General features: G+C 45.7%; 1 protein-coding gene across 1 annotated transcript; it reads right to left on the reverse strand.

Annotated features, from left to right (window-relative positions):
• Nucleotides 1-552: 552 nt before the first annotated feature.
• Nucleotides 553-22,405, reverse strand: LOC103614205 (T-box-containing protein TBX6L). The gene is made up of 9 exons (XM_008632102.2): nucleotides 12,720-22,405; nucleotides 8,432-8,576; nucleotides 7,336-7,438; nucleotides 6,727-6,891; nucleotides 6,260-6,406; nucleotides 5,687-5,757; nucleotides 4,836-4,927; nucleotides 4,327-4,519; nucleotides 553-3,735 (listed from the first exon to the last, which is right to left on the reverse strand). The coding sequence occupies exons 1-9, from the start codon at nucleotides 12,733-12,735 to the stop codon at nucleotides 3,309-3,311; spliced, it is 1,359 nt and encodes a 452-aa protein (XP_008630324.1). The 5' UTR covers nucleotides 12,736-22,405; the 3' UTR covers nucleotides 553-3,308.
• Nucleotides 22,406-22,579: the final 174 nt, after the last annotated feature.

The following is a 22,579-nucleotide window of genomic DNA, read 5'->3' on the forward strand; positions in this document are numbered from 1 at the left end:
CACGCTGGGCCAGGCAAGAGGTGACCCTGCAGGCCGGGGAGGACTCGCCGTGTCCCCACAGGGGCGTGGGGAGAGCTGGAGCTTTGCTGCGCTGCAGGGAAACAGGTGCTCTCCCCAGCCTGCTGCTGCCTGGGGAAGAACTGCAGCATCGGCAAGAAAGCATTTTTCTGCCATTCCCATCTGCATTGAAGCAGTGTCAGACAAGGCTTAAGGCTGCAAAAACCAGTAGGAGAAACCAAAACAAATCAAGATCTTTATTTCCCATAGGAAATTTACCTAGATCCCATTTATAGTCCATTTGCCCTCCTCCTTATGTAACTCCTCTGCAGGAGAGGAGCAGAAAACACAGAGAAAATAAACAATTTGCTGCAAAGAATTGGTGCAAGAGCCTGAGTCACATCTAGCAGTGTGAGCAGATAACCTGAGGCTCACTGAACACACTGTGGAGAACAATGAATGCTGAGATCAACAGCCTGTCATGCATGTACAAACTGGCCCCAGGTAACATGACTAAAGCAGAGCACGTTGTGCTTGAGAAAGATGCACAAAACCTACACTTTCGAGTTTATTTTATTAGTCTTAATGGCCTGACTTCCGCATGTCTCATTTCCTTTTATTGAAGCTGTCAGAGGCATTACATTATCTCACATGAGTGCAAAAACAGCATTTCAGTCGAGCTCATACAGACTTTAAATGCCACAGCTGAAGAAAACAAGCCAGTGGGAACTGCAAAGGGAGGGGGCGGGAGCAGAGTCCAGAGCACACCTACAGGCAAAATCTCCAAAGGCCTCCCAAACCAGCCAAGCGCAGTCTCTAATCAGAGGCAGGGAGAGAGAAAGGATAGGTATTTCTCTAGCAAGCTGGATGATTCACTGAAGAGCGGCAAGCAGTCCTGTTGCAACAGAAGGCTGATGAGTAATTGATGGCTCGTCCTAGGCCCAAAGCTGAGTCTTCTACCCCAGTGCAGAGGCCTCTGCCAAACCCCCTCCAGCCACAGGCCCAGGGGGCAGCAGCACCTGCACTGCTACTGCGAAGGTTTGAAAGAAACAGCATTGCACTCGTATTTTCACAGGAGTTCCCCAGTGCTGCCCAGTTCCCCTCAGTTACTCATACTCGCCGCAACATTTCATCCTTATTAGCACTCTGTGACAGGGAAACACATCCCAGCTACAAAGACAAAGAAAGAGCTAACCAGGTAGCCAGCGGGGGATGTATTCTCTCTTTTACAGGCATGCTGCTGGCAGCGATCCTGTGTCGTGCACAAAGTACCCCCCTCGGGTCCCTGCACATGAGGCTCAAGGCACTCAACTCACTCACCTCCCCAGCCCTTCTGCTCATCTCATTTCCAAGATGTGAAAGACAGTGGTGGCGAAATTTACTACTAATGGCCAGAGACAGCCTTTTACAGCTGACTTGCCTTCACACAGCTGGCATTTGGACAGCAGGAAACCACGACATTCTGGCATTAGAAAAAAACCTGCTCCACATTTTTTTCCCAGCCAGATTTCCTTTTAAGTGAGTCGCTCACATCCACATGTGTGTCATGCACAGCAGGTACAAATCACTACTGGCCAGGGTGCCATCAGAGGGGAGGCTCACAGGGCATTATGTACATGTACCGTGGCAAAGTCTGACCTTTATTTCAATGCTGCACATCCTCAAATCCTGGGAAGCCCAGGGGAAGTACTCAGCTGCTCTGTACATATCATAATTGTGGTATAAAAGCAGTTAGCAATATACAGTTTAAATAAGGCAACAGTCATTGTAGTTGAGTCCATAATTTACAGGACTACTTTTCACAGTAATTTTAACAATAACAACACAGCTCAACATCCCTATGCTATGCACATGCACAGTGCTGAGCTAGTGCCCCAAAAGCCCGTGCACAGCCTTTCCCAGTGTCCCTGCACAGGGGTCCTGAGGCACTGGGCACAAGCCTGCCCAGGTCTGCTCAGAGACAGTATCTTGCCACACACACACACGTGTGTGCACACAGAGAAAACCATCTGGCACACAGGCTAAATGACACACCTCACTGCCTACTGATGGCTGCAGGCCACACAGCAGCTATCGGTGTGACAAGAAAACATTCCCTAAGTAACACCTAGGAACATGTCTATCCTCCCTGAGAAGCAAAGAGCCTGTCTCACCTAGTCCCCAATGCCAGGGCCATCTGCACTTGGGTAAACAGGGAGGCCTCCCCCTTCTAACAGGAAGATGAAAAGAATCCCTGCTTGCATGGCACTGCACAGGCTGCTCCTGCCCAGGATGGGACCAGGGAGGAGGGAGGTGGAACCACTCTGATAACTGAATGTGGACAGATCCCTACAGACTCCCAAACAGCAGCCAGATGACTTCACACACTCACAGAGCAGCGCAGGAACCACAACTATAAATGATATTCTCCAGGGGTGGTGGGAAGCGGGAGAAGGAGTAAGTTCACAGTGGAAAATTTCCTTTCCCTCTAAAGGGAGAGGTTGGAGTGACACAGCAGCACTGCTGTTCATGGCTCTGCTTCTGACAACCTTGGAAAGCCCCAGAGGAGACCCCACATTCCATGAACAACCTCCCTCCACCTCCACAGAATGAAGAGCGTTTCATTGACCTCGAATCTAGGGCTGACAGAGGAGGGATGGGCACGGGGACAGGAAGACACCACACAGCCTTGCTGCTGCTCCTCCTGCATGTAACAAACTCTTCCCTGCCTGCACAACCCACTGCTGTGCTCCAGACACGCCTTACTGTGCATTTTACTCTCATCCGCTGCTGGAAGAAAGGCAAGACTCTAGCTTTAGTTTGACTATACTAACTGAGGAAGCTGCTCAAAGGTCAACAGGATTGCTTGCTTTGCTCATCTTTGCAATATTTTCTGCAGCTTTTTGGCCACGTGGATGGCTTACTGAAAGTCCTCAGCCCCTATCTCCTCTCACCAAGTCCCAGGAGGGAGGGATGCTGGAAACTGCCAAATGTGAGGTGCCAACACTGTGACTGTGAGTTCAGCAGCTCTTTAAATACTGTTCTTGCAGATCTGTGGTTTCCTACTCCTGCTGGGAAAAAAACCACTACAGAACACATTGAGCCTGACCCACAAGACATGGCTGGGGGAGCCACCCATTTAACCACTGCTTGTGAAATATGGTGAGGGTTGTTGTGCAAGGAGATAAGGAAGTGATGGTGTCCCACGCTACTGCTTGCAGCAATACCTCTGCCTAGTGTAGGCAAAGATTCAAAAGTCCAACACCCCAGAGAAAATCCAATCTCATTTACAATTCTCTTTCAGTTTTTTCACTGGGAAGGGTCCTCCCCCTTCACCAGCAGGCGTAGGGGAACAGAGGGTACTGGCTCCACTCTGCCATGGTGCTGTGGGCATGTCCCGGAGTCCCTTGTGTGTTGTACTCCGTGGAGAAGGCCGAGTAGCTCATTGCCCTGTACTGGCTGTGGGAAGGCACCACCCACTGCCCGAGGCCCTGCTCGGTGCCATAGGGACTGTACATGGGCGCCCGGGCCCCGGCTTTCCCCACAGAGTCCAGAGCCATGTTCACCACTCCTGTGTAGTCCTGGGGAGGAGGCAGAGGTGGGGGCAGTGGGGGCAGGTTGGTGAAGCCCTCTGGGAGCTGTTTGGAGTCGTGCTCGGGCACTGTGGTGAGATCCAAGGCGTGGCACCTTGCCCGGAAATCGTTCAAGGTCGCAGCATCGCGGGTGGGAAGCTGCTGGCTGTCCCCAGCTTCATGGAACCTGAGTCCAAGGGCAGAGAAAAGAGCGAGTCGGACCTTCCAGAGTGGAAAACCACGGAAAACCCACACAGATCCCCTGGGGAAAGGCATGGCAAGCTCTTCCATTTGCCTACTGCTTCATCTTACTGTTACTGTGGATTTTAGCCCAGGCCTCACTCACACCCACAGAAAAATGAAATGCCAGAGAAGGTGAATCCAGACTACCTTATTTCTGGCTCAATTCTAGTCTGGGCTCACTCACACCAAATTTTGCAATGAGGAAGGAAAAATCACTGGAGTCTTGCCACTCCTCCAATGGACAGGCAAGCTCTGTAGTACACAGAACTGGCTGAGAGAGCATTTTGGGACAGGGGAATAAAGAACATTACAAAGACATGAGTATGCCCAGAACCAGTGGGTTTGAACTGGAAGAGAAAGGCTATCCTTGGACCTATCTCCATGCTAATCTACCATCTCTCAACCACGTGTGCTATCCAACAGAAAGGCATCCTCCCCCTACTCCCAACTAGCTGTTTTTGTTAGGAAATACCCAGCAGAAGAAGACAAACCCCACCAATTAAAGGGTGGTGTTGGAGGAGAAGGTAGGACTCACCGGTATGTCTGGTAGGACGGCGTTGGCACTTGCTGCTCTCTAGCCAGACCCTCCCTCTGGTCAGCAGGCACTGGTGAGGCTGGAGGGAAGGCCTGGCTGCTGTTCTGCTCCGAGCCCCAGAAGGGATATCCACTGCTGACCACCACGGGGTTACTCTCTTCCTTCACATCTACATTCTCATCCTTCTCAAAATCTGACTCAAAGCAGGGAAAAGAAAGAATGGAAAAGAATGAGGAGGGGGAAGAGGGAGGCAAAGCTCACAATGGTCTATTGGCAGTTGCAATAATCACAGGATGGTGGAAGGAAACACGCTAACACCTCCTGCAGTCCTTCTGTCTTAAGGGAATAACCCCTTCCAGCTCTTTTCTGCCCAGATACTGCGGTGATCAGTCCTGCCCTCTCTCCTTAGCTGTGCTACTGCAAGCAGCACTGTGAGCTGGAGCAAGGAATGACTTAGCTTAAAAACCTATCTGAATATCATTTTCTGGGTTTGTTGTGATCAATATTACCACGTTCCTCAGCACCAGGCTCCTTTTCCTCAGGCAACTTCCTCTTCTGGCTCTTGGCTGGACTGGGCTTCTGGCATTTGGCTCGTCCTTCTCTGGAAGGAAACAAGACATGGGGATAGCTTGGACGTTTTTTGCCTAGATATACAGGCAGCAATGCTATTAGGAGAAGAAATAAAATCAATAACATTTTTAAAGTTTAAGTAAAAAAGAGTCAGTTTTGGCCTTTTTTCATCAGGAAATGAGATTTTTTTTTTCAGGCATAAAATAATGCAAAAAAAAATCTCAGATATTTTAGCAACATTTTCTGCTTGGGAAAAAACCTCCATTTTTTCCTTCTCTATTGCCAGTCTGGGGTTTCAGTTTAAGCTTTTTTTTTCATCTCATCCACTGGCTGCCCTCAGACCAAGCAGAAGATCTCACTGGTATTGGTATCTATCTTCCGTCTTGCAGACAAAATCTCCCACTGGAAGAGACACTTTTCCACTCACAGGAAAAGCAGACAAGGGAGCTTCCAAATGTCAGAATCAAGCTGATCTCCAAGAGACCAAATGATCTGCTGTGGACTCCTGTTATCACTGCTATTCACATGTCAGACTCCAGTCTAGCTCCAACATGCAGGTCTCAAATTTGTCACACCTCCCACATTTCTGTAGGAATTGTCACCTCCCACTCCCCACGTCTCTTGAGAAGAGGCTGCACAGAGGGACATCACTCCCAGATACAGGCAAATGCAGTGTGCACAATGCAGCAGGCTCAGCAGAGCTGGCTGGTAGAGTTTTGCTCAAAGACTTTGGGTAAAATTCACAAGTGAACTCCAGCTATAAATAAATTAAAATGAAAAAACAGTTTACCTTCGAGTGTTCTTCCCATGTTCACGGAAACCTTTAGCAAATGGATTGTTGTCAATCTTGAGCTTTGTAATCTTTAAATAAAAGGAACAAGACTCAGCATCACAGTGACTGGTTGGGTTCTTCACTGTTCCAAGACCTTCACCTCAGTATTTATCACAACAGATAAACTGTGTGAGAGTTTTGGACATGGCCTTGCCACAGTATCTCAGCTCTCCCAGCAGCTCCCATTATTGATAAGGAACTGACCCACAGAGAGAAGTGACTTTACCAGGGTCAGCAGGGATTTGACTAGAGAAATATGCAGGGTGAGTATCTGTATCTGGACCTGCAGCCATACTTTTTACTGCATTTGGAGTTCTGTGTGTCACTGACAGTGCACTCAATACCATCAAGGTGCATGACTCATCTCATCACGGAGTAGATTTTTCCACAGGAACCACAGTGTGCCTATTTCTTCCCACTGTCCATCACAGGTGCCCAGGATGAGCAGACAGGAAGGAGACACCCTCCTTTACGAGAATTTTACGGACAGCATTTCGCAGTGCGTCCAGAAGCAGTGCTTGCACACCGTACCTGCTCGTTCTGGTAGGCAGTGACAGAGGTGAACACAGTCTCAGGGAAGCTGAACACCTGGAAGATGCTCCAGCGGACACTGAAGAGGTCATCTGCCTGCACAATGTGGAAGCGTGGCTTGTAACGGTGCATGGAGTGCAGGATGATCTGGGACAGACAAGGGACAAGGATTCCATGTGCAAACACTGCCAGCACACTGCAAATCTCCTGTGGAGACTCCCAGGACACCCATTTCAAACCAGGGATGCCTGCTGGGACTGGGGTCTCCACCAAGCCCCTTGTAGTGACAGTACAGACCCATGCCTTCCCTAGCAGGGAGCTAAGAGGGCACGAGGGCTGGGCTGAGTGAGGAAGAAAGGGCACTTGGATATGTTTTAATTTCTACATTATTTAATTTCTCACAGATCCTACTTATTTCCCACAGAGTTCGTCTGCAATGAATTCCAAGAGAGCACAGCACAACCTACATGCCCATGTTGATCCAAAGTGTTGTTAGTGAGCTTCAGTTTTTGGAAGGAGACAGGTTCTTTCATCCAGTGGCTGCCAGGAGCTGGGGAATCTGGGTGGACATAGGTGCGACAAGGGAGCTGGGGCTCTGCTTTTCCAGCAACTTCCCACTGATCTTTATTCCACTGTGAAGGGAAAGGCAGAAATCTGGAGCTTAAAAAAAAATGCTTTCAGTACAGGAAAACCCCGGCAAGTTTGCTTCACTGTCAATCCAGTGCACTCCTCTGAAGCACAAGTAACAGATTCTCTCTTACAAGCCATGATCATGTTACCAAATCAGCTCCAAGTTTAGGCCTCATTTTTCCTCCTTTTCTCCCAACGGCTGCCAGAAAAGTCTGACATTAATCATGATTAAAACTGTACTGCTTACAATGAAAATTAGTAACCTTTCCAGCTTCTCCCCAAGCAAAACTGACAAATAACTCCACAGAGGCATAAAATCCATCAATTACTTCTGAACTTTGTCCAAAGAGAATTTATTTATCAGTGTGACAAGTGAAGCATAAAGATTAATCTATTTCAAACAAAGATGAAAGCACAGCATAAATTCTGTTATTTAAAGTACTTACCTTGTACCTGAAGTTGTCCATTGGCACAAAATCTACCAGCATGAGGTACTTGGCATATGGGATTAAGCCAGAGACTTTGATTTTGCATTGTGGAAACATTCGTCTGAAGGAGAAATAAAAAATAGAGTATAAAGATTTCTCTATAAAGTGGTTATTAATGATCAAGCAGCATGTCATGTTTACTCGCTACTGTGCAAAGCCCTGGCAGCAGTATTTCTCCAGCCAGCCATTGACCATTTGTCCATCTTTTTGATGGACTGTCTAGTCCTATGGGTTTAGATGGGATAGACACTAACAGGGCAGCAGTCACTGAAGGCCTGACACTGTTGCTGCTTTCGTTCTTCCAATTCCTCTAATACAACAGTGGGAAACTTAAAAGGAACTATTTGGAGGCTGTACGTAGTTCCTGGCCTGCTGCAGCTCTCACAGACCTGGAGGATGGATTAAATCTGAGCGTGGGTAGAAAATGCGCTCTCATCTAAGAGCACACCCAGCTTTCTGTTCCCGTGCTCCCTGCCACTACTTTTAACTTCTGACTTTGCAAAAGAGCTTTGACAGCTACCTCCCTACCCAAAGGGATTATTCCAGCTCACAGCAGCTTTGACACAATACTTTACAGTTTCACAATTCCATCTTCTTTCACTGCAAGCTCCACAGTACATGACTCATTTATACTTTAGAGGAGTCTGCACACACAGATCGTTACGAGTCTGCGCCATGTTCTTGTCTGCAAACACAGACTCAAACCCAAGCACTTACTGCTCAACTGCTGCTGCCTCCTGTGACCCAGGCAAAGGGAGCCCAGGGCACTTCCCAGAGCAACCTCCAAGTGACAGGAAGAACACCACTGTTAAGTGGTGAGATAAGGATACAGGAGTTTTCTCAGCATGTCAGTCCCACAGTGACCTTTTGCACTTCACAGTTTGGACTTCTATAACACCCTGAAAGTGCAATTCTTCTGCCAGGATCAGGGAGATCTGCATAACTGGCTACAAAACCAGTTTAAGGGCTACCATTTGAAAAATGAGCACTTGGAGACTTTGATAACAGCTCAGAAGGGTGTGGTGTGTGTGGGCAGCTGTCCTGTACGCCTTACCTGCCAGATTTGGTGATGATCATCTCAGTGCCTATCTGGTGAAACTTCATCCAGAGCCCCATGTCCTCGAGGGTGACCACGATGGAGCTCTGTGGGAAGGGCTCCAGGCTGGGGGAAGGAAGGGCCTCACACGGCGCTTTCACGTCTAGAGAGAGGAGACCGTGACTGCAGACAGACAGGAGGGGAACTGACCCTCGGGCTGGGAAGCCTGTGCCACAACAAACCTCTTAAAAACTGTTACTTTTCTTCAAAGGATTTTTGTTACTTAGTAGGCTCAGAGGTGCAGAGCCTTTTCCAACAGGTTTGTCTTTAGCTGGTAATTCCTTTTGTAAGGATCTGTGTGTTATACCAACTCAGTCTAAATTCCACTGTTACAAAACCCACACTGGCAGGTAGCCACAATCTACTGTTCTGGTATGATCAGGGTTACACAAAACACTTTACCAAGAGAATACAATGAAAGCTGAAAGGACTGGAAAGATTTTAAGTGCACCAGTGGGTAATAGGGGAAAATGACAAGTAGGTGGTCGCAGAGGTGAAAAATCCCCCCAGAAGACAAAGATGAGACAGACAGGAGTCCTAAATGTATGCAAAGGAAAGAAAAGGAGGTGACAGAGATAGATTATGGATAGACTATATTGTGAAAGGAGGATGGCTGGTCTAAACTGGAAGTAGAGATGGGGACCGCTGAGGAGCCTGTGAGAGTGGTGGAATGTGCCTCTTCAGTAACACACCGTGGCGCAGTGCTGCAATCTGCCTGCACTTCCTCTTGGAGGCACAGGACCAACTGTGGGCCTGGGGAAGAGGAAAGGGAAACCATTCTGGAGGAACTGCCTTTGGTGTTGATGGTAGCAACCACCTCTGTACAGCTGTTTGGATAAAAAACTCCTTAAAAACCCCCAGTAGGTGTTCTCAACAATACTGTAAGGCAGGCAAGACTGCTGCTGCCATACTGAAAAGCCCAGTCCATTTTAGGCCAGAACATGGCCCAGTACAGTTCTGGTGGGCTGAGTTCATACCCAGTAGAGCTTTAGGAACACTGCCCTGAGGTTTGGCCGAGGGATGAGGAGCCTGCTCGGTGGGACACCCACGGCAGCAGTGCTGTCCCAGCGCAGGGCCAGCAGGACCTCTCTGGGTGCTGTATTAGCAGCCAGGCACAGCTATTTGTTTCAAAGGTTGATTTTTCTGCTTCTCAGCCTGATCAGATCTTATTCAGAGCATAGCAGAAAAAAGGGAATTTTCACCTTGTTACAGCTTTCCTGAGTAATGTCTTCAAAAGAGTTTTCACAAAAAGTAGACAACTATTTTCAGAGAAATTAGCTTTTTTCACAAATCTTTCCGCCAAAACAACCCAGTACAAATCTAAGCAGTTCTCCCCTCAGTATTAAGAAGTAAATAACATTAAAATGTAACTTTGTCAGTTTGTAGAGGTCTTTAGGCATTTTAAAAAAAATCCTCTACCCTTTTTTCTGCTTTGATCCAACATTAATGAACTGGCCAAGAAGTGACACCTAGTTTGCTCACCAAGATTAGCCTGTTAACATCTTCTTACTAAAGCTTCCCCCATATCCTCTTGCAAAGACATGAAAGCTGCCATGAGACCATGCATTTGGTAGCTCAGTGCAGCACATGTATCAAAAGGAGTTACAATAAAATTCGGCTGATTTCCCACAGGAGCCATCCAGTTACAAATAAATGCAAACAGATTTTGATTAGCTAGACAGATGCTTGCTCCTTCCCCAAATGAATTTTAGAATTAACATTTCTTTAAGCAAATTCCAATGCCATTAAACGAGAATACAACAAGGCAGATCTCAGGAGTCCTTAATGAGGGGAGATTTCCAATGAAGTCGAGAGGAATTGAAGTGAAAGGAGTTCAACACTGAATTAAAAATCAAAGGCAGATCTTATAATTTGGTTTTTACCAAAATGAGTCCACAACACACTTGTAGGAGCACGATGCTGCAGGAGACAGGGACAATAAATGTTGCAGCTAAGATTTAAAACTGTAGTTAACGCCTTTCACCGTGCAGGTTTTGTGTGCACAGGCTGAGGCTGAAAAGCAGGACATGAACAGTCTGCATGAGGACCTGGACCCCAGCAATGGTGTGAGCTGGTGAACGGACCCACACAGCTTCAGTGGGATCCTGCAGTGATGGATCTGTTTGTAGGATCCACTTTGGATTTTGTTTGCAAATTTTGTTTGGATTTTTCTTTCCCTCCTAGTTTGTGCCTGTGTAACTGATGGCAAGGCTCATGCACTCATCCTCCCACAGAGATGCCTGAGTGTTGGACTTACGGCACGGAGAGGTTGGGGCAGAGTGTCCAAGCACTGAACGGAACCTGTGTGAGCTGTACTTCTATGGTTTCCTCTCCTGTGCAACTTGGTTTTAAAACCATTATTATCTGAAAGAGATTCAAACCTTTTCCAGGAATTCTAGTATTACTTATTAAAAAATATTACTATTATCATTGTGCTGGTAACATCATATGTGGCCCATTCTAAAACATGTTTTTTATTCCAGATGAGGTTGAAAGGTAGGAAGCTGCTATGATAAAAGCACTGAAAATTAAGAGATCTTCAATCTATTCTGTGCTTGATTTGAAGGTCCCAATACCAACAGGAGTAGCTTGTGCTACAGTTTCTGTATCTAGAATGAGCTGTACATATCTTTTTATCATCTTGGGGACAGAAAGGAAAGAAGGAGAAATGAGAGACAATTTAGTAGTTTTAGGAGGAAGGCCTTTGGATAGAAGATGATGGAGTACAATTGCCTCACCTATTGCACTGCCTCATTATTGAGACAATGTTACAATGTCAGAAAATTTGTTGCAGCCTTCCCAAAATGTGCAGGATAGGATTTGCAGTACTGGGAAACCTCCAATAAGGGAAAAAGCTATGCTTACCTTGACTAAAATCAGTTATTATTACATTTGTTGCTGCTATCTTCCAAGTGAAGCCCAAGACTAACAGCTATCCAGTGTCCACCAGGGAGGAATGCACATCAATATACAAAACTATCTAATAAATTAATCTTTGAAACAAGCAAAAAAACCCTCCCCATGCTCTCTGATCTTCTAAATGTCAGTAGAAACACCCCAACCCTCTGGAGGGAACCTCATTTCTCAGATCCAGAGAGTTTTTTGGCAATAACAAAAGTACACTGTTTCCACAAATGCAACGGCTTCATCTCTCAGATGCATCCAGTCATCACCTGGAATATTTCTGCTGTAGGGGGTCATATACCAGAAGCAACCCAGTAAGAAAATGAGGTGAACACTGCAATATTTTGAATCTTTAACATGAAAATACCACAATACAGTCTATATTTTTTTCATTGCTGCTCTTTTGTTTTTCAGCTCAAAATTCAAGTGGCAGAAATCAGCATGAATCAGATCAACACAGCAGGGACTGAAAAAACCCAAAACAGTAGCAAAGACGGAAATAATCTAAATCACTGCACATGTATTTTGCTCATGAATGAGACAACATCTTGCAGAGGAAGAGAAAGGAAGCTGAGACTGCCCAGTCACCTCTGATGTGCCTACAAACTGCACACCTAAACCTGGGCCGGTTGTTTTCTTCTGATGTAGAGTAAAATCCCAGAGTAAATTTAGGGTTCAGTTGCACTGACAAATGCAGCACCTCTGGGCTGGCCCTTAGTGTCCCAAGGCATATCTGTCATTGTGCCAAATCCAGTCATGCTCCACACGAGAGATTAACAGCATGCTGTGAGAGATGGATTGAAGGAAAACATAATGAAACCCTAAGGAAATCACAAAAATCCTGTGCTGGGTGTGAACCTGGAAGAAGTCGGCTATGCCTGCTTGGGGTTCATACTTTCAAAGGGCATAGGAAATAGGAAAAAAAACCCAAAACCAGACAGTTCGTATCAGAACTATTATTAAAAGCATAACAAGTATTTCCAAACCTTCTGTGGCCTTCAACCTGAAGAACTCAGTACTTTGCAGACAATACACAAATAACACCTCCAGCCTTCAGCTGAAGGCTCACACTGCACAAGGTGATGTGGGTTAAGTGAGTTTTGGGCACAATTATGAGCAAACCTTTGCTAGCTTACAAAAGATCTTCTAAGGCTCTCAAAAAACACTCAAATGCACCATTTTTCATCTATTCCTATGAAAAAAAGCCCAGTTTTTAGATCCTCTCCAGCCCCATGCACTCTTCTATAAATGCTGGTAGCCCTTCAGGAGCACTTGTTCCTTTTCTGGCATTAGTCTAGGATCTTTCCATGCAGTAAGAAAAGGGAAGGAGTCCTTCACTTACCTGGTAAAGCTTGCATTTTTCCATGTACTGTGACGTCGAGGAGCTTGCACGGCCAACGGAGCCCCAGAGTTCTTACAAGGGGAGCCAAAATAGTCCAGTTCAAAAGCAGGTCTGATTTCCTGAAGCAAGCACAAGCCCTTCCTTCCGAGATCCAGTGTCAAGAGTGAGCGGGATGAGGATGGGACTCCAAGCACAGCTAGCCAAGGTGAGTTCCTGTTTTATGGAGGCTAATGAGCAGGGAGGAGCTTCCCGCCAGGGCTGTCCCCTTGTGAGCCTTTGATGTCCAAAGGGACAAAGAGAGGAAGGATCTGCAGCAATGGCTGGGGCTAGGGGAAGAAAATCAAAGAGAATTAACATGGCTTTGACATACAGGAAACCCTACAGGGGAAATGCACCTTGATTTACTGCTAACGAACTTTTAAACAAATAGAGACAAGACTGGAAACATCAGTTGAGGACTTAGCTACAAAATAAAAACAAATCCCTTAAACAGCAAGCAGGGAGAATTTCTCTTTGGCTATTCCATGGGTTTATGATAATTCTCATCTTCAGCACACAGAATCATTTTACTCTTGATTTCTGGTATCAGAATCAGGACAGCATGGAGCTTGTTCCTTCCCAAATGGGTGATTAACAGTCTGTGTGAAGTTTGCTCTCACAACCAGAATGCTGCAGCAACACATCCCTTCACCCACAGATGTCTTCTCCAACAACATAAACACATTTGATGGTATAACGTCACTCATCTGCCCAATTTCTGCATTCCCAGCCTTTAACTGCACTTCTTTTCCAGGAGGATCAGGCACTGAGGTTATGCCTTTCTCAAGGCGCTGGTCTTACCCAAGGAAGGCTGAGCAGAAATCGAAGGGCTTGAGCATTTTCCCTTAATTAGTTTATTCTGCAAGTGTGACCATTAGCTTTTGTGCTTATAAGTGCTTACAAGTGCTAAGAGACAGCAATCAAGGCTCAAGCTCCAGGGCACAGCACAGGCACCTCCAAGAGGCAGGAGGTTCTGTGCATTCACACACAGAAATGGCTGTACTAACATTTACAGGGCCAAGACAGGCAAAAAGTGGAGGTCAAAAGCAGGATATCAGTCTGAATGGGCCATTGCTGGGTCCTGCACAGCAAATTTAGGAGCTCTGTTCATTTCAAAGAACTTGCTATAAGGCTGCATTTCTTTCACTGTCTAGATTTATTCCAAATAAAAAAAAAAGTCTTCTCTATTTTGTCAGTGATGTTACCTGGGACATCTAATCTTCAGTCTGATGTACAAAACAAACTTTGAATTTATTTAGTGAGTTTCTACACCCAAACAACATTCCTTCAGTTCTGTTTTTACTGCCTTTTGGAGCAGGCAATGCAAGGGCATGCAAAGAGGACAAAGGAGCTTAATCAGAGCAGGGACCGACTCTCTTCCAGTGGTATATTGGATTTTAGGCATCCCAGTGCTAGCCAGGGAGAGAAAAGCCAATGCTCAGCGTGGCAAGGAAGAATGTTTTAAAGAAAAGGGTTGGAGAATTTGGGAAGTCCTGAGGAGGGCTTTATAGCAAGAGATGGTCCACTGGCTCCTGGCACCTCTGAAGGACCACATCCAGCCTTGCTGGCATCTCTTTTAAACCACTGGTTAATACAGAAGACTACAGGCTTTTCTCCCTCAGGTAACTTGGAGACATCCAGAGCTGTGGAGGCTCAGTACCACTGAGGAGAGGACGACCATGTGGTGGAGAAATGTCAACCTGTAGCTCAAATGGCAATTGTTTATTAAATATGTGGAGAAATAAATCAGAAGGGGAAAGGTCAGCTGAAACAGTATCAAGGTCAGATCTCTGCTTGCACTTGCACAGCCACTACCAGACCCAAACAAAATGGGATTCAGAAATGCTTTCCTGCTCTGCTACATAAGGAAAGCTAGCATCGCATCTCCTCCCCCCTCCATGTCCTGCTTTTCTAATGCTAGTATTTTAATTGTAGAAAGCGGAAAAAGACAACCATAATCAGAATCTGAAAAGGAAAAATAGAACAAAAATTGGGTCAGATTCAAGCTAGCAGCAAGATGAATCAACATCCCACACAGTCAGAAACCGCACAACAGCAGTAGCAGCACTGGGAATTTCAGACTTCACCTGACAGGAGCGTGGGATGTGTATCATGACTTACTGCTTCTTCCACAAAGGCTATGAGATGGTCTCCTGCTGCCACTTCATTTGCACACTGCGTATCAGCATGTCTGGGGAACACACATTTGCTACCAGTACTCAAAATCCTTTTGGCTTCTCCCAGCTGATTGATGGGGAAGGTGGAGCCATTAATTACCCATGACTAGTTAACAACCAGCTTTCTCCCAGCCATTCTAGTTGCACTGGAAAGGTTTTAAAAGTGAAAAAGAAGTGATTTTGTTACTATTGCTGGAAAGTGTGGCTAATAGGAGCAATCCCCAGGAAATTCATCCCTAGCAAAGGGGGAATTTAGCACATTACCCTCATCTGTCCATCCATGGAGAGCCCTCAGGCAGTTTGATGGGAAGTCAGAGGTGAATGTGCTGGTGTCTAACAATTCACTGGCAAAGGAGGCTGAGGGTGTGGAAAGGGATGGGAGAGAGAGTGGATCTGACACGTGTAAGTCAGTGACATACACGGCTCTGCTCTGAGCCCATTTACAGCAGCAGGTATAAATCCTGCTGAGCCCAGCTCTAACAGAAGGCTCTGCCCTATGCCGAAGGGACGAGGTAGGGCAGGAGGGAGGGGATGTGTGATGACAAAAGCAGAGGCCAAGAGCTTTTGCTTTGCATCTCTTTGGGAACCCGATCAGAAAGAAACATTCCCCTCTGGGTTTTGTAGTAAGGCAAATGTTTTCTGGCATTTCTCCCACCTTAAGTGAAGGTTTAATCCTTACTGCTCAACAGGACCCTGTAGAGAGCTGGTTTGCACACAAGCCTCCGAGCTCTCCAACACAGTGTTATCTTGCCATCTCTGGCTGCTGCCTGGGGCTCCCAGACAGCTGGAGAACAGATAAGGTGTCAAGCTTTGGCTAATGGGGTCGGAGTCTGCAATCGGCTGTGCCCAAGGCACTGCCACCTCTGTCCAGGCAGAGTTCCTAGGGAAGCATTCTGCCCGGAGAGCAAGCCCCAGTCAGGGGCATAAAGTTACTGCCTGGGAGACAGCTGAAATGTGAAAGTCATCTGTCAAAAGAACCAGCCTTGGATTATTGCTCATGGGTGCAGTAGCCAGTATCCAACCCTCAGGTTTCCGAACTCTGTGAGAAAGTGTTACCATACCAGCTTTAATAAAGTGGGCTTAAGTGATGCTGCCTTGTCTGCCTGGATCTGCACAAGCAGGAAAGAACAACATAGAGCAGTACACACTGCATCTAAGAGATACTCCCCTCTGAAACATGAGGAAAGCCTTCCTGCCATTTGAATGTGACTCATTTAGCCGATTCCCACCCGGCACAAGGAGGCCACAGTCCCAGAGGATCTTGGCAACTCTTTGTGAAGGATCCTCTGCCATCTGCACGGGATGAGTACTGAAAAGTGAAAGGACAGCATGTCATCAACAGGGCCCAAAATAAAACAGAGAGCTCTACACCGATACCTACTTACTTTCATACTTCAATAAAAACATGAAGTGGCCTCAGATTCTCCAGGATCCACAAACCAGCTCCTTAAATCCAGGCTCAGCTCACTGTGAAGCAAATGCAGCCTGATTTATGCACACAGGGCCATGGGGAAAAGCCGAGTTTTTCCAGAGAAGCTGCCTGATGAAACTCTTGCTTCTGCAGCTGTGCCAGCATGTGACTCCTTGTCCTTGTTCGTGCCTGACACCTCACCCAGAAAATAGGAAATACAAGTGCAGGGTCTGCCAGGACAGAGCTGCTGAGCTCTGGCAGCACAGGCACAGCCTGAACTTGGGCAGCTTTCTGAGCAAGTCTCTGTGGGCGGCTACAGGAATGGTAAAAGCCTGCAAAGTGTTTTGAGAGCCTCTGAAGAAGTGGTACATATCTCCTATCATGCTGCAGCACAAGAAACAGCTCCTACCCAGCTCCTTACAGCAGCTCACATAACACAGCATTTTCTTCTGATGGAGGGAAATGGCACCTTTCCCCCTCCTTTTTATGGTTTTGATTGATTTTTTCCTGGGAAAAGCTAGCTGGTGTCTTCAGGTATATTACAAGTGTCATGCAGACCTTCCTACCCTGGGACCAATGCAAGGGACCCCACAGAAGGCATCTGCCAGCTCTCTGTAGGGCTGAAAACCCCATACTGAGCCCCAAATTGTATCACCCCCAAATTTTCCCTGTGCTCTCAAAAGTGCAAAAATGACATTTGGCAAACCAAAACAACTGGTTGGAGAGGGCCTGTTGGTAACATCTCAATGCTAATTCACCACAGGGTCCCTGGACAGAGGTGCAGTGAGCCGTGGGGACGGCTCACAGGCTGCAGGTCAGCTGTGACAGGATCTGTTCTGGAAGGGAACGTGGGAAAGCAGCTCACATAGACAAAAAGTTGTACCTTATAAGCTTAACACAAGACTTTTCCTTTTGCAGGTTTGTGGATTGAGGTATCTGGCCGCAAAGATGAAGAGGCCACTCCTCTGTCTGTCTCCCTCCCTCATATCCGCCCTCCCCAGCCCTCTGCAGTGAGCCCCAGCAGTTCGTTAGCATGGACACAAGAAGGGAAATACTTAGCGGCCACTTAACACGGCAGGCTGAGTTTGGCCTCAAAGGCTACAGTCCAGAGTCAAATGCAAAATATGTCTGTCCAGAGCCCTTTCAAGTTCTCACAGACTCCTGATGTTGGGCGCACTGTTTTCCTGTCCATCCATTGTGCTTCCCAGACACAGCTCAGCATTCTGTCCCGCTCAAATCCACAAAAAATACCTACTGAAAGGACTGGCAGCAAGCAGCAAGGAGAGCTCTGCAGACAGCACAGCAAAGGGCCCCCGAGCAGCACGGTGCAAGCACTGCCTTTCCAGCCCTGCATCGGGAAGGCTCTTTCCTCCCACACCTGGGACACAGCAGCCCTGCCTGAACTCACTGCTCTCCACCGGCAGCCACAAAGGAGCAGCCTGAGAAAACAGGCAGCAAACAACTCGGGCCTAACATCCATCTATAAATACTTCTGTATTTGTACACATGTGCACACACTCATATGCAAAGAGAAACATCGTGCAGAGCTTAAAAACGGCAGCAGTTTACTTAACCATGAATTGAGACCAGACAAAAGCCCTGAGCAGAATGGATTCTGCTGAGCAGAAGCCCAGCCGGCAATACTGCAGCAATCTCTGTTAAAAAGCTGACGTTTCCAGAAAAAAACCCAGCAGCTCAGACCCAGAAGGTTTTATCTAAACTTTATGGACTTTCCAAGATTGCTGATACACTGTCATGGTATCTTGGTTTCCACAAAAGATTACTTTTGCTGGTGATCAGGCATTTGTAAAGCCATGAAACCAACAGGTAAAAAGCCAGACTTCAATCGTGCAAGTCGGGGTGCAAGTCACTTTGTTTGGCAAAGACAGATCTCTTCTGCCATCAGGAAGTTTCCATAAGCTGTTCATCACAGTAAGGTTCTAATCAAACCAGGAAATCAATAAACAGTATAATTCCTTATCAGAGGAACTACCTTCAAAGAGCAAGTTAAAATTGATAAGACTTAAAGTGTTTGGAATTTAAAAATAAAAACTGCTGTGAGCTCTACTGAGCTGTGTAGAGCTCTGTTCCTCCAACATCACTATTGACTCTAAAGAACTTTCTGAGGAAGTTAATTATCATTCCCAGAAATCATGACAAGAGAACAATTAAACCATATGCAGTAGATTTTGATTCAGAGCACTTACAATAAATCATGTTTCATTTTAATAAGATTTTATTACTGCATATTTATTTTCCTTTTATAGTACCATTTATAATTTATTTTAAAAAGAACTATTAAAAATTATATAGCCATAGGATACATACAACTGCACATACATCTCCCAGCATGAAGGGAACTGAACACACAGGATGTCTAAATGACCTGTAGAGTCTGAGCTGTGCTTTATAGGATCTCCCAAAAATAAAAACGAACACCAAGACAGAATCATGCAGTACATCCTCCAAGATGATACTTGAAAACTGGTATAGAGCACTATGATGGGACATACATCATCTGCAGCAAAGTCTGAAGTCAGTAACAAAGAGCTGGAAATATATATGGGTTTTAAGCAGAAAGCCCTTGGATAAACTCTGAGCTGTACTTTTTCTCACCCAGCTTGTTCATCACCTCGCAGCAACATATTTGGGTCCATAATAACAATATTCAGGTAAGAATCCTTCAACTCCACTGATAATAGAAAATAACGCCTGTCAGATTTCATGGGTTCCTCAAGTCAGCACTGGGATGAGGCTGCCATAAGTGTACGTGAACTGGCAGAATCAAACACAGCTGCCACTTCTCCTTGCATTCCCTAATCTCACCAGAGTTCTTTCCTTCATTCTTCCCATACACTGAAATTTCTCGTACTCTTTGTTGCACTCATGGGCCGGGGTACAGACTGTGGGCAGATCACAGCCCAGGGCTCCCTCCCCCTCCCCAGCAGATTGTGAAGTGTTTATGACCTGGCTCTTATGGCTCTAGAGGTGCTGAATGGCCTTTTCCTCCCTCCGAGTCTCAGCTCCTGATGGGCAGCTACAGACCAACTTTTAGCCAGTTTGGTCCGTAGTTGTGGATTTTATTGCCCAGTTTGTCTCTTCAGCTCACATTTGTAAGCTCCAGAGTAGATTTTTCCCTGGGTAACACTCTGCAGCTCAAAGAACTCTTCTTGTTTTTATTACATCCTTAGTGATTAAAGGGATATTTAAACCTCACAATGTTCCCTGCTGTGAATATAAAAGCCTAGCATCATTTCGGATAGATGTGCTTAGAAAAATAAATTAAAAATTAGCCCTACTATATCGAACAAATGCTTCTAAGTGGTTAAGAACATCAGACACCTGAATAATTTAAATATATTGGATGCAATTCCTTGAGAAACCAAGGGATGACACATGGCTTTGTCCTGTCAGAGCAGTTATATACGAAGGAGGACAGCAGAGGTGTGCAATGAGTGCATTATACTGAAAATACTGGATTTTATCTACTTAGGCATAAATGACTTAGATTTCTTCTCCTCTCTAACCTTGCAAACACCAATACACATAATAGATGCCACTCTTAAAAACACTTTGCTTTTGTGAGTCAAAACTGTTTTTAAATGACTGCCACTTCACAGCCTGACCTATGCCTGCCAATCAAATGCAGATACAAACAATGCAATGTAAATTCAACAAAAGTATTTATAAATTCTGCTCAGAAAAGTGCTGGGGAGTGTGCAGGAGGAAATCAAAGTCACATTTGGGAGTAAGCATTCCTGTGAGCACAGATCAGATGGTGATCAATAATGAGGTCACTGGTTTTGCCATCCTCTAATACTGCAGTTACTGGTTTAAGTTCCTGCAGGGAGCTACTGCTGGGTTCAGATTCGGTGAGTTGAGCCTGCCTGAGATGGAGGTTTGGACTCACTACCAAGGGGCTTCATTTTCAAATAACTCCTGACAGTGCAGAGAGAACCTACTAGTCTTAGAGGGCTTGTGCTCTACAGGATGGGAGTGGGCAAGTTACAACAGCAGCTTGGGAGGGCTGGTTTAGATTATCAGAAACCTGAAACAAAAATTTGAAATCTAAGTACATACATGGTCCCCCAGTACATCTCTCTGACTTTTTTGTCTCGTATTTCCTCTCCAAGATGCAACTATTCCTTCTCCTCCCTTTGCATCATACTGTGAAGAAGCTGTCCAAGGGAGGAATTGCTGAATTCTGGAATTCTTCACCCCAATTCCATATTTTCCCTTAAGAGAAGATCACTTAAACTTCTGTTTTGAACAGTGATGTTCAGCCCTATCCACCTGTAAAAACATGATAATATTAAGGAGGTTCCATTATAGAGGTAATTTATAGGGTTTTCTGCACTATGTGTGATGATTTCATTTCCTTGTTGAAAATATAACCACAAATAGATACGTATGTGAAAATACCATGTAGTTGAGCAGGAAACTGGCAAGGCTTCTTTCTGTGAGCCTGCTGTAAAAGAAACTGGCAAAACCACATGTAATTCTTATCACCTCATTATCAAAGCTACTGGGGAACTGCAGGGAGACTGGATGGGGTGAACACCAGAAAAGATTAGAAGAGTTGGTTAAGGAAAGCTTCCCTGATTGATGGCCCTGTTCATGAAGAAGAAATGAACATGTCTGCAGGGTATAAACATACAGATGACAGAGGAATTAATATTCTACAAAGGGATATAATTACCTTCATCAGTTGGGATGAAAATGAGAGAGAAGCAATTTGACTATCCAGGAAAAACTATGGCTGTGCAGTGGCAGCCTATGCACAGAGGAACAGACACAGTCCTTCCTGTATTATGCTTTTAATGGCTTTTTGCACACATCAGTGGCATTACACAGAACAATCCTGCCTTCGTGTGAGCAGTAAAGAAGGCTCTGAGGTATCTGCTCCTCTCTTATTCCTATGATTCCTCAAGTGAGCACTAAATGAATTCTGGGACCACATGGAAGAATGGATGTTACACTGGCATATGAACAGGCTGTTTCCCAGGAGGATGGAACCTGGGCTCACTGACACACTGTGGGTTACAGCACCACACATACAACACAGAAAATCCTGTATTTCTACACATCATAATTCACAAAAGACCAGCTATTGACTCACAGGAGAGGTGTGACTGCAATCTAAATATCACTGTCCTTGGGAGAGCATTCCTCTTTCCCACTCCAAGGATTAGGTCACAGTGAGGGGAAAGGTGACAAGTTATTGAGCCACTGGGTTACATTTCCCAGGAAGTGCCTTTGGGTGACAGTGGAGATATACTAAAGCTGTAACAGCAGCCATTGTGTTAGAGCTGACAAAAGATTGATCCATGGACAAGAGAAGCATTTTCTCTGCAATTCTGAAGCACAAAGTTTATGAGCTATTCTCTGGGCTTTCAGAGGGCTTCAAACGGCCCTCAAGGGAGAGAAAAGAACACCACCATGCCCACTCTGTTCAATCAACTTCTACACAGTGTTCATGGTTCACCAAGTCATTTTCTGTGTTCTAACAAGCTCCTGCCACAGGCAACTCCTCCCTTTTTCCATCACAACTTCAGAAACAGAACATTCCCTGTGCTGAGAAGTCCTTTCCTTTGAGGAAATCAGCCTAGGGGTGTTTTTGCAACAAACTGGGATGGACAATACCTCCCTCTCTTCTGTTTCACCCCCAAGGTTCTCAGAAGTGCCAGATTCAGCTTTGCAAACTCAAGTCCTTTTTACCAGAACTGATATAACTCTGGTCAAGGCAGTGGGTATTTCTCATGGATTCTGGAGAGGAATATGTCCATCTTGTTCAGTAAGGTCAACCTTGAGATTGACTTTGCACCCTTCAATACCTGGGTTATGGTCTCTGATTAGTAGAAATGCAGCAAACCCATCAACTCATTGTTTAAAGATGGCTTTAGCCTTGAAGAGAAGTAAAACTCCCGTAACAACAGTTATACAGGAGCAGAACTTGTCAGGTTCTGATTTAGCACTTACCTGCCTGAATTTTTTCTTGCCCGAAGACAAATTAAAATATTTTTGCAGAAATACAGGTCTTTTTCCATTTGCACCAGGATCAGAACAGTCATAATAAAGGAAATCATCACTGTTACCTGCATGTCCCACTGACCAGCTTTGGCTTCTGCAGTGCAGCCATCTTCAACGATTTTGTGACCCCAGGAGTTCCAAACTGCTTCTGTGCCACATCCTCATTAGTTAGTTCTGCATTGCATTAGGTGAGACAGTACCAA

This window comes from Corvus brachyrhynchos, unplaced genomic scaffold (genome assembly GCF_000691975.1).
Source record: "Corvus brachyrhynchos isolate BGI_N302 unplaced genomic scaffold, ASM69197v1 scaffold864, whole genome shotgun sequence".
In the NCBI taxonomy this organism is placed as follows: domain Eukaryota; kingdom Metazoa; phylum Chordata; class Aves; order Passeriformes; family Corvidae; genus Corvus; species Corvus brachyrhynchos.

Excerpts from the sequence above, each read along its gene's own strand:
- LOC103614205 (XM_008632102.2), bottom strand. Across the intron at positions 7,439-8,431 it reads ATCATCACCAAATCTGGCAG|ACGAATGTTTCCACAATGCA; the intron begins GTAAGGCGTACA and ends TTTCTCCTTCAG. Across the intron at positions 6,892-7,335 it reads TGGACAACTTCAGGTACAAG|TGGAATAAAGATCAGTGGGA; the intron begins GTAAGTACTTTA and ends TTCCCTTCACAG.